Below are 17,151 nucleotides of genomic sequence, written 5' to 3'. Positions count from 1 at the left end.
TTACGTTTTTATTAGTGCAGCTGAAGAGTATAAAGGCAGCAGTGGGGCTTTTTGTTTTTCACAGAAACTGAAAGATAGCGGGTACCACACAAATTTGTAACACAGGGATCAAACACGTGCATTTAACCTGGTTCAAGAAACAGAAAAGAAGAAAAGATATGCACACTAGTGGGATCAACCAACCATAATACATTTTATTATACATAACACTACAAAAGAGGCAAAAAAAGGACATACAATTAAAAATATTTAGGGTATGTGCACGCGTCAGGATTTCTTGCAGAAATTTCCTGAAGAAAACCGGAAATTTTCTGCAAGAAATCTGCATGCTTCTTTTCGCATTTTTTTCCCGCGTTTTTTTTTTTAGCATTTTGCAAGCGTAATTAGCTTGCAGAATGCTAAAGTTTTCCCAGCGATCTGTAGCATCGCTTGGAAAACTGATTGACAGGTTGGTCACACTTGTCAAACATAGTGCGTGACAAGTGTGACCAACTTTTTACTATAGATGCAGCCTATGCAGCAACAATAGTAAAAATATATAATGTTAAAAATAATTAAAAAATAAAAAAAGGTTATACTCACCCTCTGATGGCCCCCGATCTCCTCAGCTGTTGCTTTGTGTGTAGGACCTGCGATGACGTCGCGGTCACATGACCGCGACGTCACGGGCACATGACCGCGACGTCATCGCAGGTCCTTCACAGAGAGCATCTATAGGAACGGAAGAGAGAGCATGCACCGATGAGAGGCGGGAAGACTCCGGGGCCATCAGAAGGTGAGTATATCACTATTTTTTATTTTAATTCTTTTTTTTTTTTACCAATTATATGGTGCCCAGTCCGTGGAGGAAAGTCTCCTCTCCTCCACCCTGGGTACCAACCGCACATGATCTGCTTACTTCCCGGATGGTGGGCATAGCCCCATGCGGGAAGTAAGCAGATCAATGCACTCCTATGTGTGCGGAATCCCCGCGATTCCGCAAATTAATGAACATGTTGCTTTTTTTTCTGCAATGCGATTTTTTCGCGGAAAAAAATGCAACATTTAAACAAGATATACTCAATACACTGAAAACAATGGGAGGCATATGTAAGCGTTTTATTCGCGTTTTTTTTTTTGCGATTTTATCGCTTTTTTATAGCGAAAAAACTCGAAAAAACGCAAAAAATCCTGAACGTGTGCACCTACCCTTAAAACTCCAAAAATGGCAAAATGAACCAACTAGTACCCCCCAGGACAAACACAGATGAAAACATGGACTAACATGGCAATACATGAAATACTGTATACAGAGCACATAAAAGTATACAATTGACTGTATGTCCTTTTTTGCCTCTTTTGTAGTGTTAGGTATAATAAAATTTATTATGGTTGGTTGATCCCACTAGTGTGCATATCTTTTCTTCTTTTCTGCTTTTTGTCTTTCATTTTCCAGTTTTTCACTAATGGATGTGGACTTATAAAAAAAAACAAAAAAAGGCTCCATTTATCATTTTTCTTATAAATATAAATGCAACGTAAATAATGAAATATGAAATCGTGTGCAACAAGTTGTTTAAGGTGCAGATGCACTAATGAAACTAAAGACTCACTTCCACCACACTTTGTATTACCTAAACCTTTGTAAATGTGTAGGTGCTGTAATATACTGTACTTGCCGATCGCCACCTTCCCCTGTTGCTAATGCTTGCCCTCTTCTGGGTCATATGACTGCTATTCCGACTTGCCAGGTGACACAGGGCTCTGAGTGAGCCGGAAGTGGCTTTTACATTGCAAGTCTGTGGACCGTTAGAATGAGGCTCGTTTTAAAGGTGATTTCCGAACCCACACTAACCCCATTTTGATCTTGTCGAATTTCATTGAGAGATGTCTTGTTAAAGCTTGTGTTAACTAACTGCACTGTTTAAAGGCCCCGTCTCACACAGCGACGCTGCAGCGATACAGACGATGCTGATCGCTGCAGCGTCGCTGTGTGGTCGCTGGGGAGCTGTCACCCAGACAGCTCTCTCCAGCAACCAACGATCAGGGGAACGACTTCGGCATCGTTGAAACTGTCTTCAACGATGCCGAAGTCCCCCTGCAGCACCCGGGTAACCAGGGTAAACATCGGGTTACTAAGCGCAGGGCCGCGCTTAGTAACCCGATGTTTACCCTGGTTACCAGCGTAAATGTAAAAAAAAACAAACACTACATACTCACCATCTGATGTCCGTCAGGTCCCTTGGCGTCTGCTTCCTGCTCTGACTGAGCCGCCGTACAGTGAGAGCAGAGCGCAGCGGTGACGTCACTGCTGTGCTCTCACTTTACGGCGGCTCAGTCAGAGCAGGAAGCAGACGCCAAGGGACCTGACGGGCAACAGATGGTGAGTATGTACGGTTTGTTTTTTTTTACATTTACGCTGGTAACCAGGGTAAACATCGGGTTACTAAGCCCTGCGCTTAGTAACCCGATGTTTACCCTGGTTACCAGTGAAGACATCGCTGGATCGGTGTCACACACACCGATTCAGCGATGTCAGCGGGACCTCAACGACCAAAAAAAGGTCCAGGCCATTCTGACACGACCAGCGATCTCGCAGCAGGGGCCTGATCGCTGGTACGTGTCACACATAGCGAGATCGCTACTGAGGTCGCTGTTGCGTCACAAAACTAGTGACTCAGCAGCGATCTCGCTATGTGAGACGGGGCCTTTAGTGATGCCTGGGTTCTCTGCTTACAGATCCAATCTGTAGCACATACATGCCCCACTAAGTAAACTGCAGAGTGATAATCCCATTGTGTTTTATTTATATTTATTCTTGTGTATCTGCAAAAAATACCAGTTAAATTGTGGACATTTTTGTGAACGTACTATTTTCTTAATTTAACTGTTCTTAATTTCATGCTTCAACTATCTGTATTCATGTATTCTTTTATTGTTCCTTTGTGGATGCAGGTTAAACGTGCTCTAGTTTTACCTACTGAACGGAAAGTATGCGGGTCAGAGGTAATGCCAATGCTAAGATCATGCTCTGGCACGGCATTTACACAAACTGGCGATGTGCAAACCATTCCTTGCTTCTTTTTTTTGCTAATAGAAGCAGAGATTATAAAGGCTGCATTAGTGCTGTATGGCTGACATTTCACATGAATAATGTTAAAAAAATGAAATCTTGCATGGCACATAAGAATCGAGGACTGCTAAAGGGGAGGTTGGCTTGTATGGGCGGCTGAGATAACGGTTGCATGTTCAGTTTTGTCACCTGCAAAATGCTAATGGGACCCAAAACACAATGCTTTTTCGCAGGAGCCTATGTTTCATGTTAATGATATACAGTGGCATGTAAAAGTTTAGGCACCCCTGGTCAAAATTACTGTTATTATGAACCGTTAAATAAGTTGAAGATGAAATAAAAGGCCTAAAGTTAAAGATGACACATTTCCCTTATTTATTTTTTGGCCTAAAATAAAAAAAAAAAATCAACGTAAATCACAACTAATATCCCACGGAGGTCTGGAGTTGGAATAATGCTCAAAATCAAAGTGGAAAATTAAGTTACAGGCTGCTTCAACTGGAAATGCCTCAAGACAGGAAATGATGCTCAGTAGTGTTTGTGGCCTCCACGTGCCTGCATGATCTCCCTACAATGCCTGGTCATGCTCCTGATGAGGCAGCAGATGGTCTCCTGAGGGATCTCCTCCAAGACCTGGACTAAAGCATCCGCCAACTCCTGGACAGTCTGTGGTGCAACGTGACGTTGGTGGATGGTGCGAGACATGATGTCCCAGATGTGTTCAATCAGATTCAGGTCTGGGGAACGGGCAGGCCAGTTCATAGCTTCAATGCCTTCATCTTGCAGGAACTGCTGACACACTTCAGCCACATGAGGTCTGGCATTATCCTGCATTATGAGGAACCCAGGGCCAGCCGTACCAGCATATGGTCTCACAAGGGGTCTGAGGATCTCATCTCGGTACCTAATGGCAGTCAAGCTACCTCTGGCGAGCTCATGGAGGGCTGTGCGGCCCTCCAAAGAAATGCCACCCTACACCATTAATGACCCACTGCCAAACCGGTCATGCTGAAGGATGTTGCAGGCAGCAGATCGCTCTCCACGGTGTCTCCAGACTGTCACGTCTGCCACATGTGCTCAGTGTGAACCTGCTTTCATCTGTGAAGAGCACAGGGCGCCAGTGGCGAATTTGCCAATCCTGGTATTATGTGGCAAACGTCAAGCATCCTGCACAGTGTTGGGCTGTGAGCACAACCCCCATCTGTGGACGGAGTCGATTTCTAGTTTGTACAGACACATGCATATTTGTGGCCTGCTGGAGGTCAGTTTGCAGGGCTCTGTCAGTGTTCCTCCTGTTCCTCCTTGTACAAAGGCTTAGGTAGCGGTCTTGCTGCTGGATTGTTGCCCTCCTACGGCCCCCTCCACACCTCCTGGTGTACTGGCCTGTCTCCTGGTAGCGCCTCAGCCTCTGGACGCTACGCTGACAGACACAGCAAACCTTCTTGCCACAGCTGGCATAGATGTGCTATCCTAGATGAGCAGCACTACCTTAGCCACTTGTGTGGGTTGTAGACTCCGTCTCATGCTACCACGAATGTGAGAGCACAGCCAACATTCAAAAGTCATCAATTTTTTGAAATTTTATTGAATCCATTCTTCCCTATACCTGTGAAATGTTCCCCGTGCAATTGGCTGCAACACAACCCCAAAGCATAATTGATCCACCCCTATGCTTAATGGTTGGCATGATGTTCTTTTCCTGAAATTGTGTCCCTTTTTTCTCCACACATACCCTTGATCATTGTGGCCGAAGAGGTTTTTTTTTCACTTCAGCGGTCCACAAGATTTGTTTTCAAAATGCATCAAGCTTGTTTAAATATTTTTTTACATACTTCTGACACTGAATTTTATTGTGAGGACGCAGGAGGGGTTTTCTTCTGATTACTCTTCCATGAAGGCCATATTTGTGCAGGTGTCAATGAGCAGAAGAACAATGTACCACAACTCCAGAGTCTGCTAAATGTTTCTGAAGGTCTTTTGCAGTCAAGTGGGGGTTCTGATTTGCCTCTTTAACAAGCTTACGAGCAGTTCACAGAAATTTTGCTTGATCTTCCAGACCTTATCTTGACCTCCACTGTTCCTGTTAACTGCAATTTCCCATTTACATTTCGAACAGAGGAAAGGGCAACTTGAAAACGCTTTGCTATATTCTTACAGCTTTCTCTTGCTTTGTGGGCCTCCACCGATTTCATTTTCAGAGTGCTAGGCATCTGTTTTTCGCAGAACCCATGGCTGCTGTTTTTTGTCTCAAGGTTAGTGGAAACTGGGTTTTTATAAAGCTGGGAAATTTGCATCACCTGGCCCTTCTTAATAATGAAACGGAGTAGGCCATAATCCTAACAGGCTAACTAAGGTCTTATAACCAAAGTTATCTGAGCACACAAATCTCCAAACTTTTGCATCTGCCCATTTTCCTTTTTGTAATTTTTAAAATGTAAAAGATGAAAATATATAATTATTTTTTACTAAAACACAAAGGAAATGTGTCCTCTTTAAAAGCAGGCCTTTTAGAGATCAACTAATCTTCAACTTGCTTAACTGTTCACAATTACAGACATTTTGACCAGGGTGCACAACCCTTTACATGCCACCATCAGTTATAATCAAAAACAAAAGCAACCTTATGGTCTGAAATATAAACAGCAGTATGGTCTTCTTAGGAGCCAAAGGAAGTTTAGATTCATTAATCTAAAAATAATTTCCAACACTTAGGGCTTTAGTGGTCTAAAGGTGTATGTGTTAGCAGTTAAGACGAGCACTTGTTCTATCCACTCCACCATACATAAAAAATATTTAGCCAAATAGCAATTTTTTTTCACTGGAGAGAGTAAAGTCAGCTGCTTTGGCAGTGGTTTATTTCCCAGGGAAACAAAAGAATTACCCTGTAATTTTTCATGGTCAGGAAGTCTGGCCACGCTATTATTTATGGAGGCCTTTATTCTTTAATCTGGTGTTAGTGGTTTTCTAGTCAACTTGTTCATTTGCATTGCTATGTTAAATATTTCATTATTGGAAATTATGTGGAATCAATTCTTATATACAGTTGTGCATGAAAGTTTGTCAAACCTTCAGAATTTTCCATATTTCTGCAGAAATTTAACCCAAAACTACAATACACATCAGCGTTTTAAGAGGTCCCAGATATAGAGAGCAAAAAACTGAAATATTCAACTTTTTTAGACTTTTATTTTATTGTTTTAAAGATGTAGAAAATGATCCAATAGTGCATGTCTGAGTGGCAACAGTATGTAAACCTTTTAGGATTACCATAAACAATTTGAAGATGAAATTAGTCTGGTGCAATCAATGGGATGACAATCGAGATGAGAGGATGACCCATTTTATTTAAAGAACAAGGATATATCAAACTCTGATCTTCACAGGATGTTTGTTCATGGCATGAACAAAGGAGATTTCTTAGGACTTCAGAAAAGCTGTTGATGCCCAACATTCTGGAAAAGTTTACAAAACCTCTGTTTTTCCAAGCAACTTTATTAACATTTTAAACCAAAACAAGACATAGAGAGAGCAAGGTTAACATAAATGCAATGACATGAAACATTCATGAAGCATAAAAGTAAAAATAGAATAAAATAGCAAAACAATAAATACAGTAAATTCTTATGGAAATATTTCCAGCCAGCGAGACCATTTTTTTTAAAAAGGAAGGAAAGCAGCCATTCAGTAATGCCAATAATTTCTTGTGAAGTACCAGGGTACTTTAGAAGATTTCCAAAAAAAAGCAATAGCATTTGTGGCGCCCCTAGGGGTATTTGCCACAAAAATAGTTATTGACACCAAATACAAATATTAAAATAGCAAGACTGCACTACCATCTCCGGCCTGAGAAAAAAACTGGCAGTTGGGCTGAGGAGCTGAAAGTGAGAGGTCGTATAACTGAACTCCTAACAGCCCTATGACGGATTATAGGCCCGTAAGACCCATAGTAGGAAAAGAGGGATAGAGAAAAAGGACATTGTGAGAACCGGGTAGCAATAACCTCTACCCAGAATAGGCGCAGAGACGGATACCAGATCCGTAGCTATATTCATTATATATAATACAGCAACCAGAAGGAAGTGAGGTGATATCAGCTTCACCAGGGTATGACGCAGCAACAGACACAGAGTTCAGTGGTACTCCCAGAGGGGGTAAGCCGACAAAAAAAGGACTCAGGTTGTCCGTCGAACCAGAGCACAGAAGAGACAGATTGGGTCGGCAGCCAGTTCACACACAGCAGCAGGGCCATACAGAAACTGCGCATGATAAGAGGTGGAAATCCTGACAGGGTCAAAGTAATTCAGGGTTCTTAAACAGACTCCGGTGACAGTATTGGTTGCAAATCCCTCTTTGTTGAAGTAAACTAGTTAAACGTTTCAGCGCCTCAGTCTTTCATTTGGACAATAGCCATTGATCCAGGATCGGGGTCATCACAGCTGAGAGGACCTGCTGCTGATCAAGTAAGTGTCTGTTCCTTCATGATATCCCTTACATTGTGCATCGCCTGAGGCCACAGCACCGGGTCAAGCCACTAGTGACATCCCCCTCAAGAGACGGACCTCATTGATCTGGTGCTGGGTACCTCGGTCTCCCGGGCGTCACACATTCTTAGAAATGAAAGCAGATGTATAACAAGTTTCCTAAAAGGTGGAGTCAATTGATCTGCATTCAACGAAAGCAGGGCAAACTGAGGAGACCGAGAAAAATCTGAACGTTTTAATATAATAGAAATAAGAGAAGAGATTTCATCCCAAAAAGGTCTAATACGTGGACAAAACCAAAACAAATGGGAAAGGCTACCATAATGTCCACAATCCCTCCAGCAGAGACGGGAATTGGAAGGATTAATAAATGCTAAGCGAGACGGTGAATAATACCACCTAGAGATAAGCTTAAAATAAGACTTTTGAAGAGCCATGGACATGGTGGCAGAATAAGTCAAGGACATGGCCAGTTCCCAATCACCTAGAGCTACAGAAAGATTCAAAGTAGATTCCCATTTGCTCATGTATGGGGATTTTATATTTTTGAAATCATTATTAAACCACTGGTAGATATATTGAGTAGACCAAAATATGCTATGACAAAACCTCTGTAAAGAAAAAAGCAGTCAGTCAGGTTGTGTACAAATGGAGGAAATGCAAGACCATGATAACCCTCCCCAGGCGTGGTCGCCCATCAAAGATCACTTCAAGAGAAAGGCGTATATTTGTCTCTAAGGTCACAAAGGAATCCAAAGTAACTTCTAAGCAACTTAAGGCCTCTGTCACATTAGTATTCGGAAGAACACTGAACAATGCTGTGCATGGCAGGATTGCAAGGAGAAAGTCACTGCTCTCCAAAAAGAACACCACTACCCACCTGCAGCTTGTTCACATAGACTTTTGGCTTGTCCAGGCAATCTTTAACAGTGTTTTGTGTATGGTTGAGACCAAAGTAGAGCTTTTTTCTTGGATGGAAATACATTATAGTTGGAGAAACAAAAACATTCCATTACAGCATAAAAGCTTCGTACCATATCTGAAACCTGTTGGTGGTAGTATTCTAGGTTTAGCCTTTTTTTGCTGCTCCTAGGCCAGGTCTGCTTGCCATCATTAATGTGGGTCACGTAGCCAGATAACAAAAAACGTGGGTCATGTAGCAAGACTACAATCAATCTGCAAAAGTTGCTGTGAAAAAGAATGATTTAAGAAGAATAAAGTTAAAATTTTGGAATAGCCAAGCTAAATTGCTCGTCTTTAATCCTATAGAAATATTATAGAAGGAACTGATGCAAACCGTTCATGAAATAAAATCTTCCAAAATAACGGCGTTTAAGCTGTTTTATTGACAGGAATTAGCTACTATTCCTCTAAGATGATGATCAAGACTAATCAACAATTATCATAAACATTTAGATGCAGTTATAAATGTGCAAAGGGGGGGTCACACCCATCGGATGCTGAATGCAAAGACCTGCAGACATGAAAGTGGATACTTTTTATTAATAAAAAATACAGTAATATTTGACTCATTTCTTATTTCATTTTTTGTTTATTCACTTTTAGGAGTTGACTTTTGTGAAAATCTGATGTAGTTTTATCTCAAATGTATGCAGAAATATGAAAAAATTTGAAGGGTTCGCAAACTTTCCAGTAAACTGGAAACATGTATTTTAACAAGGCTCCTGCGTTAGAAAAGTTACTAAAGTTGTAGTTGTATGCTTAAGACACTTCAGCTCAATCATTTTCCTGTGTGCTTTGGGCTTCAGCTGCATTTTTGTCTGACACCTTTTGACACCTTTGGCCTCCTTTTGATACTTGCACAAAAATCTCCTCCACATTAAGGACCCCAGGAGATGGGTTACCAGCAAGGTCCAGTTTTTGATGCCTCTTATCTCTGTGGTGGTAAACCATCTTCTGCATCACTTAAGGGAGTCTCCTAAGTTATCACAGCTTGCAACGCAAAGTTTAACTGTACCCTTCTCTTCTTTTTCTTCCACTCTTTACCCTGCCATCTTTATTTTTTTTATTTACCTTTTGACTCCATTTTTAAATGTTTTCATCTGCTTATTTTTCTTGTTTTAATTCTGATCTTTCACAATTATTTGCTGCTGCTCAGCCATCTGGCCGTGAAGTTGCAGAGAAATGTTACTCAGGGATGTGCAAAGATCCATCCGATAGTCCACCGACTAATCAGCATTCAGCTGCCCCCCTGCGGGAACTGAGAGCTCAATTCTTTCTATCCTAGAGACCATATGAGGCTTTATGAATAGTCAGAATGTACTGGGAAATAAAATAATCTCTAGCATCTTCCTATTAATGAACTTTTCCACCACATTCAGATACATTCCTCATTTACACATAGATTTTCTTAACCCAAAATACACAAGGCTATAAAAAATTACCTGCCTCTACTGAAAATTGAAGGGACAGGGCAAACGCTACTGCCAACATTTTCTTATTAATAGTTATCTCTAAAATTTCACTGCCATTTGTATACTCAATGGTCCTGATATGCCTAAGTTAGACAAATCCTATTGTACATTATTAAACTGAACCCTTCTACATGACCTGCCAGATACTTTGCACATACCTAAGACGTACTTCTGATTTCCTGTTCCATTTGCCATCTGTATTTTTTTTTTCGGTTTCACTTGTCTCTTTCTCTTCTGCCATCCCTATGTGGTCAGATTCGGGGTGAGCCTGCAGGTCAGGGTGAAGACTTTGTAAACCCATCTGGCACAGACCATCGGGGAAACCTCCCGAAAGTCTCCATCCCAATGCCAGAGGAGAAGTCTATGGAAAAGTGCCGCCTGCACCCACTTTTACTGCCAACCCCCCGAATTCCTTTCCTTATGTCTTTTGTAATATTCTTGGCAGTGACACTCTGGTGGCTAGTGTTTTTATGATCCATCACATTATAGGAGTGCCAACTTGTTCAGTGTGTACATGGCTGAGTACATGTGGTATTAAGTGGCAAGCTTTATGTTGTATAAAACAATACTTCACACACGAGGAGATGGCCTCTAACATTCCTTTCTTCTATGTACCATAAATAATTGCATATATATATATAATTTATTTTTTTGCTTTTCTTGCTTTTTTCTATTCCTTTCAAAGGAAGATTTTTCAAAGGTTTTTGTGCATCTAGTGGTTTCTTTTCTAAATAATGATTTTTCCAAAGTTGGTGTATTTATATAAAGATACCCAAATAATACTGCACCTCTGCATTACACTGCCTTCCCATGTGTTCCATGGTCTTAAAGCCAAGTTACCCTCTAATAATATTGGACTGCCTGTCATGCATAAAGGACTCTGTACTCCCCCACTGCTGAACTTTGCTTTTTTTGTGCTCATAGTTGTTGTCTTTATTTTCCTTTTTTTAGAGAACACTTTTTAATTCAGTCTATTTTTTTCTTTTGAATTTGGTCTATTTTTTTCTTCTGAAGTGTACAAGTGCATTAATGTAATTTAGAACTGTAGCAGTATTAGATTTACCGAAAATCTGTTATATTGCATATTTTCCTACAGTTTAACGCGCCTATAACAAAAGGCCACATAAGCCAAAAGTCTCTGCTTAGTGTTATTATTCCTTATACTTAAATTGTGTATTTCATTGGACAGGAAGCTGCTAGTTTGATGCATGTTGGTATCCATTCTTGTAGCTAAAAAGTATGATTCAATATATTAACTCTTTAAAGTCTACATAGAAACTGAGGATTTTGACACTTATTTAGAAAGTCTAATAGCAAAGTAGAATGGAAGGGAACACTGCAGTCACTGCTAACATAAAGCGTGGCTTCAGGAGAACACTTCAATAAACTAGTGCCTTTTGTATGTAATGTAAGTGATCATGTGAATGCGAGTTTGGCTTTCTACTGTGACCATTCACAAGTTGTGTAGTTTCAGAATGATATAAAAGGTTCGCAGTTAAAGCTTTTTGTGTAAGATTGTAAATAGTATCCACAGTGGTAGTCTTTATGGTGAAAACAATATTTTTGGAAATCGTAATAATTGAATTGTTTACATTTATTGAATTGTGTTAAGTGAATGTGGATTTTCACACAGACAAAATAAAGCCTCTTCACCAAAACCGTTATATGATCCCACATTTGCATATTCATGGGAGTTATTTCCAAGCCCTGTTGTATTTAGATGCGTCAGTGCTGTCCATTACTGACCTGATGAAGGTAATGTTAGTGTAGTTCTTTACTGGTAGTAACTTGTCAGTAGCTTCGTAACAGAGTATGCCTCAGGTAGTTTGTCATTGTTTGCAGGCCTAGCCACAAACCGTTTTATTGGTCCTGCCAAAATTTGTATGGACTATTAAATATTAGCATCTGATCCTTGCCTTTTCTTTCTTATGATTGTTACAGAATTTCTGCATATTGCACCGTATTTTTGGGAGTGTATGATCAGTGAGTTTGTAAGCGTTGTTTGATTTATTTTTTTATTTTTTTCCCTTTTGTAATAATTTGAATACATGTTGTGGAGAATTCTTTTTCTGTTTTCATCAGTTATAGGAAACCGTATGTGTTAAAGACACTATGGTGAAAGTAAGCTGGAATATGTAATTGTATATATGCTAATAGAAATAAAAACTGTTTGATATTCTAGGTGTTTGTGCAGTCATTTATTGATTATCCAATGTGTAAAAGGTCATCTGTCACCTGTTATTGCATACATTGTCCAGGATCGCTATATTAACCCCTCTACCACCTTGAGTTATTTTCGTTATTGAGTTTTCATTTTTGGCTCCCCTTGTTCCCAGAGCCATAGTGTTTTTATTGTTCCTTCAGTAGGGCCACATGAGAGCTTGCTTTTTTTTTTAGGACGACTTTTACTTTTGAACAACACCATTGGTTTTTACCACATAGCCATATAGTGTACTGGAAAATGGGAACAAATTTCAAATTGTGGAGAAATTGGAAAAAAATAATGCAACAACCCAATTTTTTTTTTTTTTTTTTTTTTACCATGTTCAACATGCTAAAACTGACCTGCCATTATGATTCTCCAGGTCATCACAAGTTTGTAGATACCAAACATGTATAGGGTTTTTTTTATTTACCATAAGTGGTGAAAAAAAATCCAAAATTTTGTTAAAAAAAAAATTATGGCATCATTTTCCGAGACCCGTAGCGTCTCTATTTTTCAGGATCTGTGGCTGGGTGAGGGCTTATTTTTTCATGTTGAGCTGACATATTTATTGATACCATTTTGGGATAGATACAATGTTTTGATCACCCTTTATTGCATTTTAATGTAATCTTGCGGCCACCAAAGAAATGTAATTCTGACGTTTTGATTTTCTCGTTATGCCGTTTACCAATTGGATTAATTACTTTTATATATTGATAGATCAGGCGATTTTGAACACTGCTGATGTATAAAAATATATTTTTAAAAAATTCTTTTGAATGGGGCAAAAGGAGGGCCCTTTTTTATTCTTTTTAGTTTTTACTGCCTTCAGTAGTCTCCATGGGAGACTAGAAGCTGCAATCATGTATCTGATCGCCTGTGCTGCATATAACAAGGCTTAAGCCTTGTTATGTGTAGCTAAAATGCTCATCTGCTGTGAGTTCAACCCACAGGGCGGCGCTCATAGCTTTCCAGCAATGACCACCACAGGGGTCGCCTGCAGACCCCGGGTTGTCATGCCAACCCATCGGCACCCGATGGGCGGAGCTAATGACATGCTTCCAGTGCGAATATGTTAAAAGCAAGAGATTGACGATTTCACCTGCAGCTCTTAGGGGCTCATGTCTGCTGATTAAATCGGCAGACATGTGCCAGAAAAGTTGTGGGCTCATCACTGAAGAACGCATCAAACAGGGGGAGGTGACCTATGACATCATAAGTCGTAAAGGGGTTAATGACTTTTTAGATCTTGTTCACGCTTCCAGAATTTGGTCAGTGTTTTACATCAGTATTTGGAAGCCAAAATCAGGAGTGGTTAAAAAATGCAGAAGTGTATAACTTGTTTCTATTCTACTTTTCCTCTAGTTGTTCCTCTCCTGGTTTTAGTTTACACACACTGATTTAAAATACTGACCAAATACTCAACATGTGATAAGGTCTTGGGATAGGTAATTCATATCAGATTGGTAGGCGTCCAACAGCTGTTACACCCGTCCGTATTCACTTCAATGGAAGCTTAGCTGCAGCCTCTGAGTATTGCCCCATGTATAAAGCTATGGTGTTTTGGCTCTATACGCGATGTCCTAGTCGTAGCAGGAGTCGGACTTCCAGGGAGTTTATGGAGAGTCGGAGGAAGTGATTTCCCCCTGTCAAACTCTCTCTACATGCTGCTTTCAATCGCTGTTGACCCTGACATGTAACTGGTTAATGGAGCCACTGCAAACGCCACTCATTCTCTGCTGCCGTTTCTGTTGTAGCAGTAGGGAGTGAGTGCAGTTAGACAAAGGGAGCCTTGGGATCACAATCCTACAGGGAAGATTCACTGCGTTTTCATATCCAAATAGTAAGTGGCAAGTCCTTACTAGTACCTGAAAAACCAGTGAAGTGGAAAGGCTAAAATGATTGATACAGATAAAACCTCCTTTTTGAGAACATTTATTCTGCCAGTCAATAAAAATGAAGCCTAATTTATACAAATTGAGCTATTTAACCCTTCCTAACTTTGGCATACTTATATATGATATTTGCCAAAGTGTTTCTGAACTGATACATCCAAGTGAACAGGAGGGCACTAAACTGCAACCTTACCTGAGATATCAGGGGTTAGGCCGGCATCACACTGGCATATTGCATCCGATGTGAGAGCATCGGATGCGATATGCTAATGACACTCGGCTCCTGCTCGCAGCAGAGCAGGAGCCGAGTGTCATGCGTCGCCGAGTGTCATGCGTCTGTGCTCCGATTCTCTCGCACAGGGAGGATCGGAGCACAGCTGCGGAGGAGGCGGAGAAATGAATTTCTCCATCTCCTCCATTGCTGGGGTCCGCTTATAACGCACAGCACTCGGATGATATCCGAGTGGTGTGCGCTGTCTCACTCGCACCCATAGGCTTATATGGGTGCGAATCAGCCGAGAGGTTTTCTTGCTCCGAGACAATCGCAGCATGCTGAGATTGTCTCGGACCGAGGAAAACGGCCAACAAAAAGTCGGCTGGTGGGAGCTGCCCCATAGCTTAACATTGGTCTGAGTGCAATGCGATTTTTTATCGCATTGCACTCTGCCGTTTAAAATGCCAGTGTGACGCCGGCCTTAAAGTGAGAGCTGCAAGTGTGCAGTCTGGACTCTCATTTTGAGGGCGGTTTCACATATTATGGAACGTACTCAGACCACGAGGCCAAGGGTCTCATAAGCTGAATTATGCATCTTCATAGGCATACATCTACCTCTCTGTTTTTCAGCCAGCCTAAAGGAGAGGGGTGGCTATGGGGGGAGCTGGTAGGCTGCATGCAGTAGAGAGATAAGTGATTTTCTCCTGTCCCTATAGAACACTAGGTATTATGTATCACACCTGCAAAGAAAAAAATTATAATGTAAATTGCCTTTTTTTAAGGTTTTATTGTTCTTAGACCAACAAAAACTACGCACATTTGACATTTTTGGGTCTGACCTGAACTACAAAACTGGTTTGTCACTTGGCTCTCACAGTGAGCTCCGTAAAAAAAGCAAATATTGATATTTTTTGGTCATTACAGAGAAAGCAATCAAATAGTCATGAACCCAAAAACTACACCAACTAAAAATGTTTGTTCTGCAAAAAACATACTATAATGCCTGCACATTTTATAAATTGGGTTGTGTGGAGTTTTTCTTATATCGGACTCTCAAAGGCATTTGAAAACTGAATCAACCAGTGGAAAAAAAATACGTTTCTGAAAGTTTTTTTTGTAGAAATGTTGCTAAATTATATAGAATTTTATTGTCCAGATTTCCCTTCAAGAAAACAAACCCCCACATTGCTCAGTTGAAGGAATATAATTGATGGGTCTCAGAAAATGGCAACACTAACCATTTTTTTTAAATACATATTCCTGAATTACGGTAGTTATTTTTTGTAATGGTGAAAAAAACTTTGACGTGGAGAATCATGTTGCCAGGTTATTTATGCCACACCATGAATGCTGTAAAAAAATACAAAAAACAATGGCAGAATTGTAAGGGTTTTTTATAATTTGACCACACTTAGTTTTTTCCCGTTTTTCAGTACAGCGTTGGTGAAATAAATAGTATAATTAAAAACTTCTTATTGTCCTACCAAAGAAAACAATCAGTCACATGACTATGTAGATAGAAAATAAAAAAAATTGGGCAAAAACAAAAATCAGCAGCAAGAAAGGCTAAATATCTAAGGTAGTCAATGCTTGGAAATGTTACATGCCGTAAAAGGTGTATTATGTGCACTATACTGTTATAGCTGTGATACTGGATTTTTGCCAGAGTCGCTGCTAAATGCTCATTACAAGGACATAGGCTCCTTTGACTATTGAAAAAGGAGCTGGATAGAAACCAATTGGCCTGTATTTTTCAATAGACCCATGTTACAAGACCATGATCCTGTGCAATATTATGGGGTCTTGACCTATTTGAGATTGGGTATTTTGAAGCAATGACCCGTTTAGGCTACTTTCACACATCAGGTTTTTGCAGTCGGGCACAATCCGGCAGAATTTAGAAAAAAAATTTCTGCCTCATCCTGTTTTTTTGTCATAGAGTTCTATGAATATCGGATTGCGCCTGATGGCCTAACATTTCATCCGTTTTTTTCCGGATCCGTCAAAAAATTATTTTCCGGTGGATGGAGAAAACGTTCATGATGATTCCGGCATCTGAACTCTATCTCTCTCTTGCTTTCTCTCTTTCTTTCTCTTTCTCTCTTTCTTTCTCTCATTCTCTCTCTTTCTATCTTTCTCTTTCACTCTTTCTTTCTCTGTCTTTCTCTTTTTCTCTTTCTCTCTCCTTTTCTCTTTCTTTCTCTCTTCTTTTCTCTTTTTCTTGTTTTCTTTCTTTCCCTTTCTCTTTCTTTTTCTTTCTCTTTCTCTCGCTCTTTCTCCTTTTCTTTTTCTTTATTTTTTCTTTCTCTTTTTCTTTCTCTTTTTCTCTTTTTCTTTCTTTCTCTCGCTCTTTCTCTCTTCTCTTTTTCTTTATTTTTCTCTTTTTCTTTTTTTTTCTTTTTCTCTTTCTTTCTTTTTCTCTCGCTCTTTATCTCCTTTTCTCTGTCTTTATTTTTATTTTTTTATTTTTTTTATTTTTTTCTCTTTCGCTCTTTCTCCTTTTCTCTTTTTCTTTATTTTTTCTCTTTTTCTCTCACTTTCTTTCTCCTTTTCTTTCTCTTTTTCTCTTTCTTTCTCACTTTCTCTTTCTCTCTTTCTCTCTCTCTTTTCCCCTGAACAGGAAGTCCAAAATTTATCCTCGTGTTAATTTAAAAAAAAAACAAAAAAACACTGATCCAGCAAAAAAACGGATCCGTTTTTTTTTTTACAAATTTGACGAATCCTGCCAAACGGCAAAAACCTGATGTGTGACAGTAGCCTAAGGGTGCTTTCACATTAGCGTCGTACGACGCATGTCGCAATGCGTAGTTTTGGAGAAAAAACGCATCCTGCAAAATTGCCTGCAGGATGCGTTTTTTCTCCATACAC

At 40.0% G+C, this 17,151-nt stretch overlaps 1 protein-coding gene across 18 annotated transcripts in view; it reads left to right on the top strand.

The window, feature by feature from the left end:
- Window positions 1-17,151, top strand: part of LOC143815937 (protein 4.1-like) — a 405,258-nt gene that overhangs the window by 346,106 nt on the left and 42,001 nt on the right. For 9 of the 18 annotated variants that reach the window (XM_077295758.1, XM_077295754.1, XM_077295757.1 and 6 more), the window contains one exon: window positions 2,935-2,985. The exons of the other annotated variants lie outside the window; for them this stretch is intronic. In XM_077295758.1, coding sequence (XP_077151873.1) covers window positions 2,935-2,985 — 51 coding nt within the window. The remainder of the gene's footprint in view (window positions 1-2,934; window positions 2,986-17,151) is intronic. 18 annotated transcript variants of the gene reach the window in all.

Source organism: Ranitomeya variabilis, chromosome 3 (genome assembly GCF_051348905.1).
Source record: "Ranitomeya variabilis isolate aRanVar5 chromosome 3, aRanVar5.hap1, whole genome shotgun sequence".
NCBI lineage: Eukaryota > Metazoa > Chordata > Amphibia > Anura > Dendrobatidae > Ranitomeya > Ranitomeya variabilis.
Note: the sequence above shows the minus strand (reverse complement) of the source record. Positions and strands in the feature narration are given on the sequence as shown.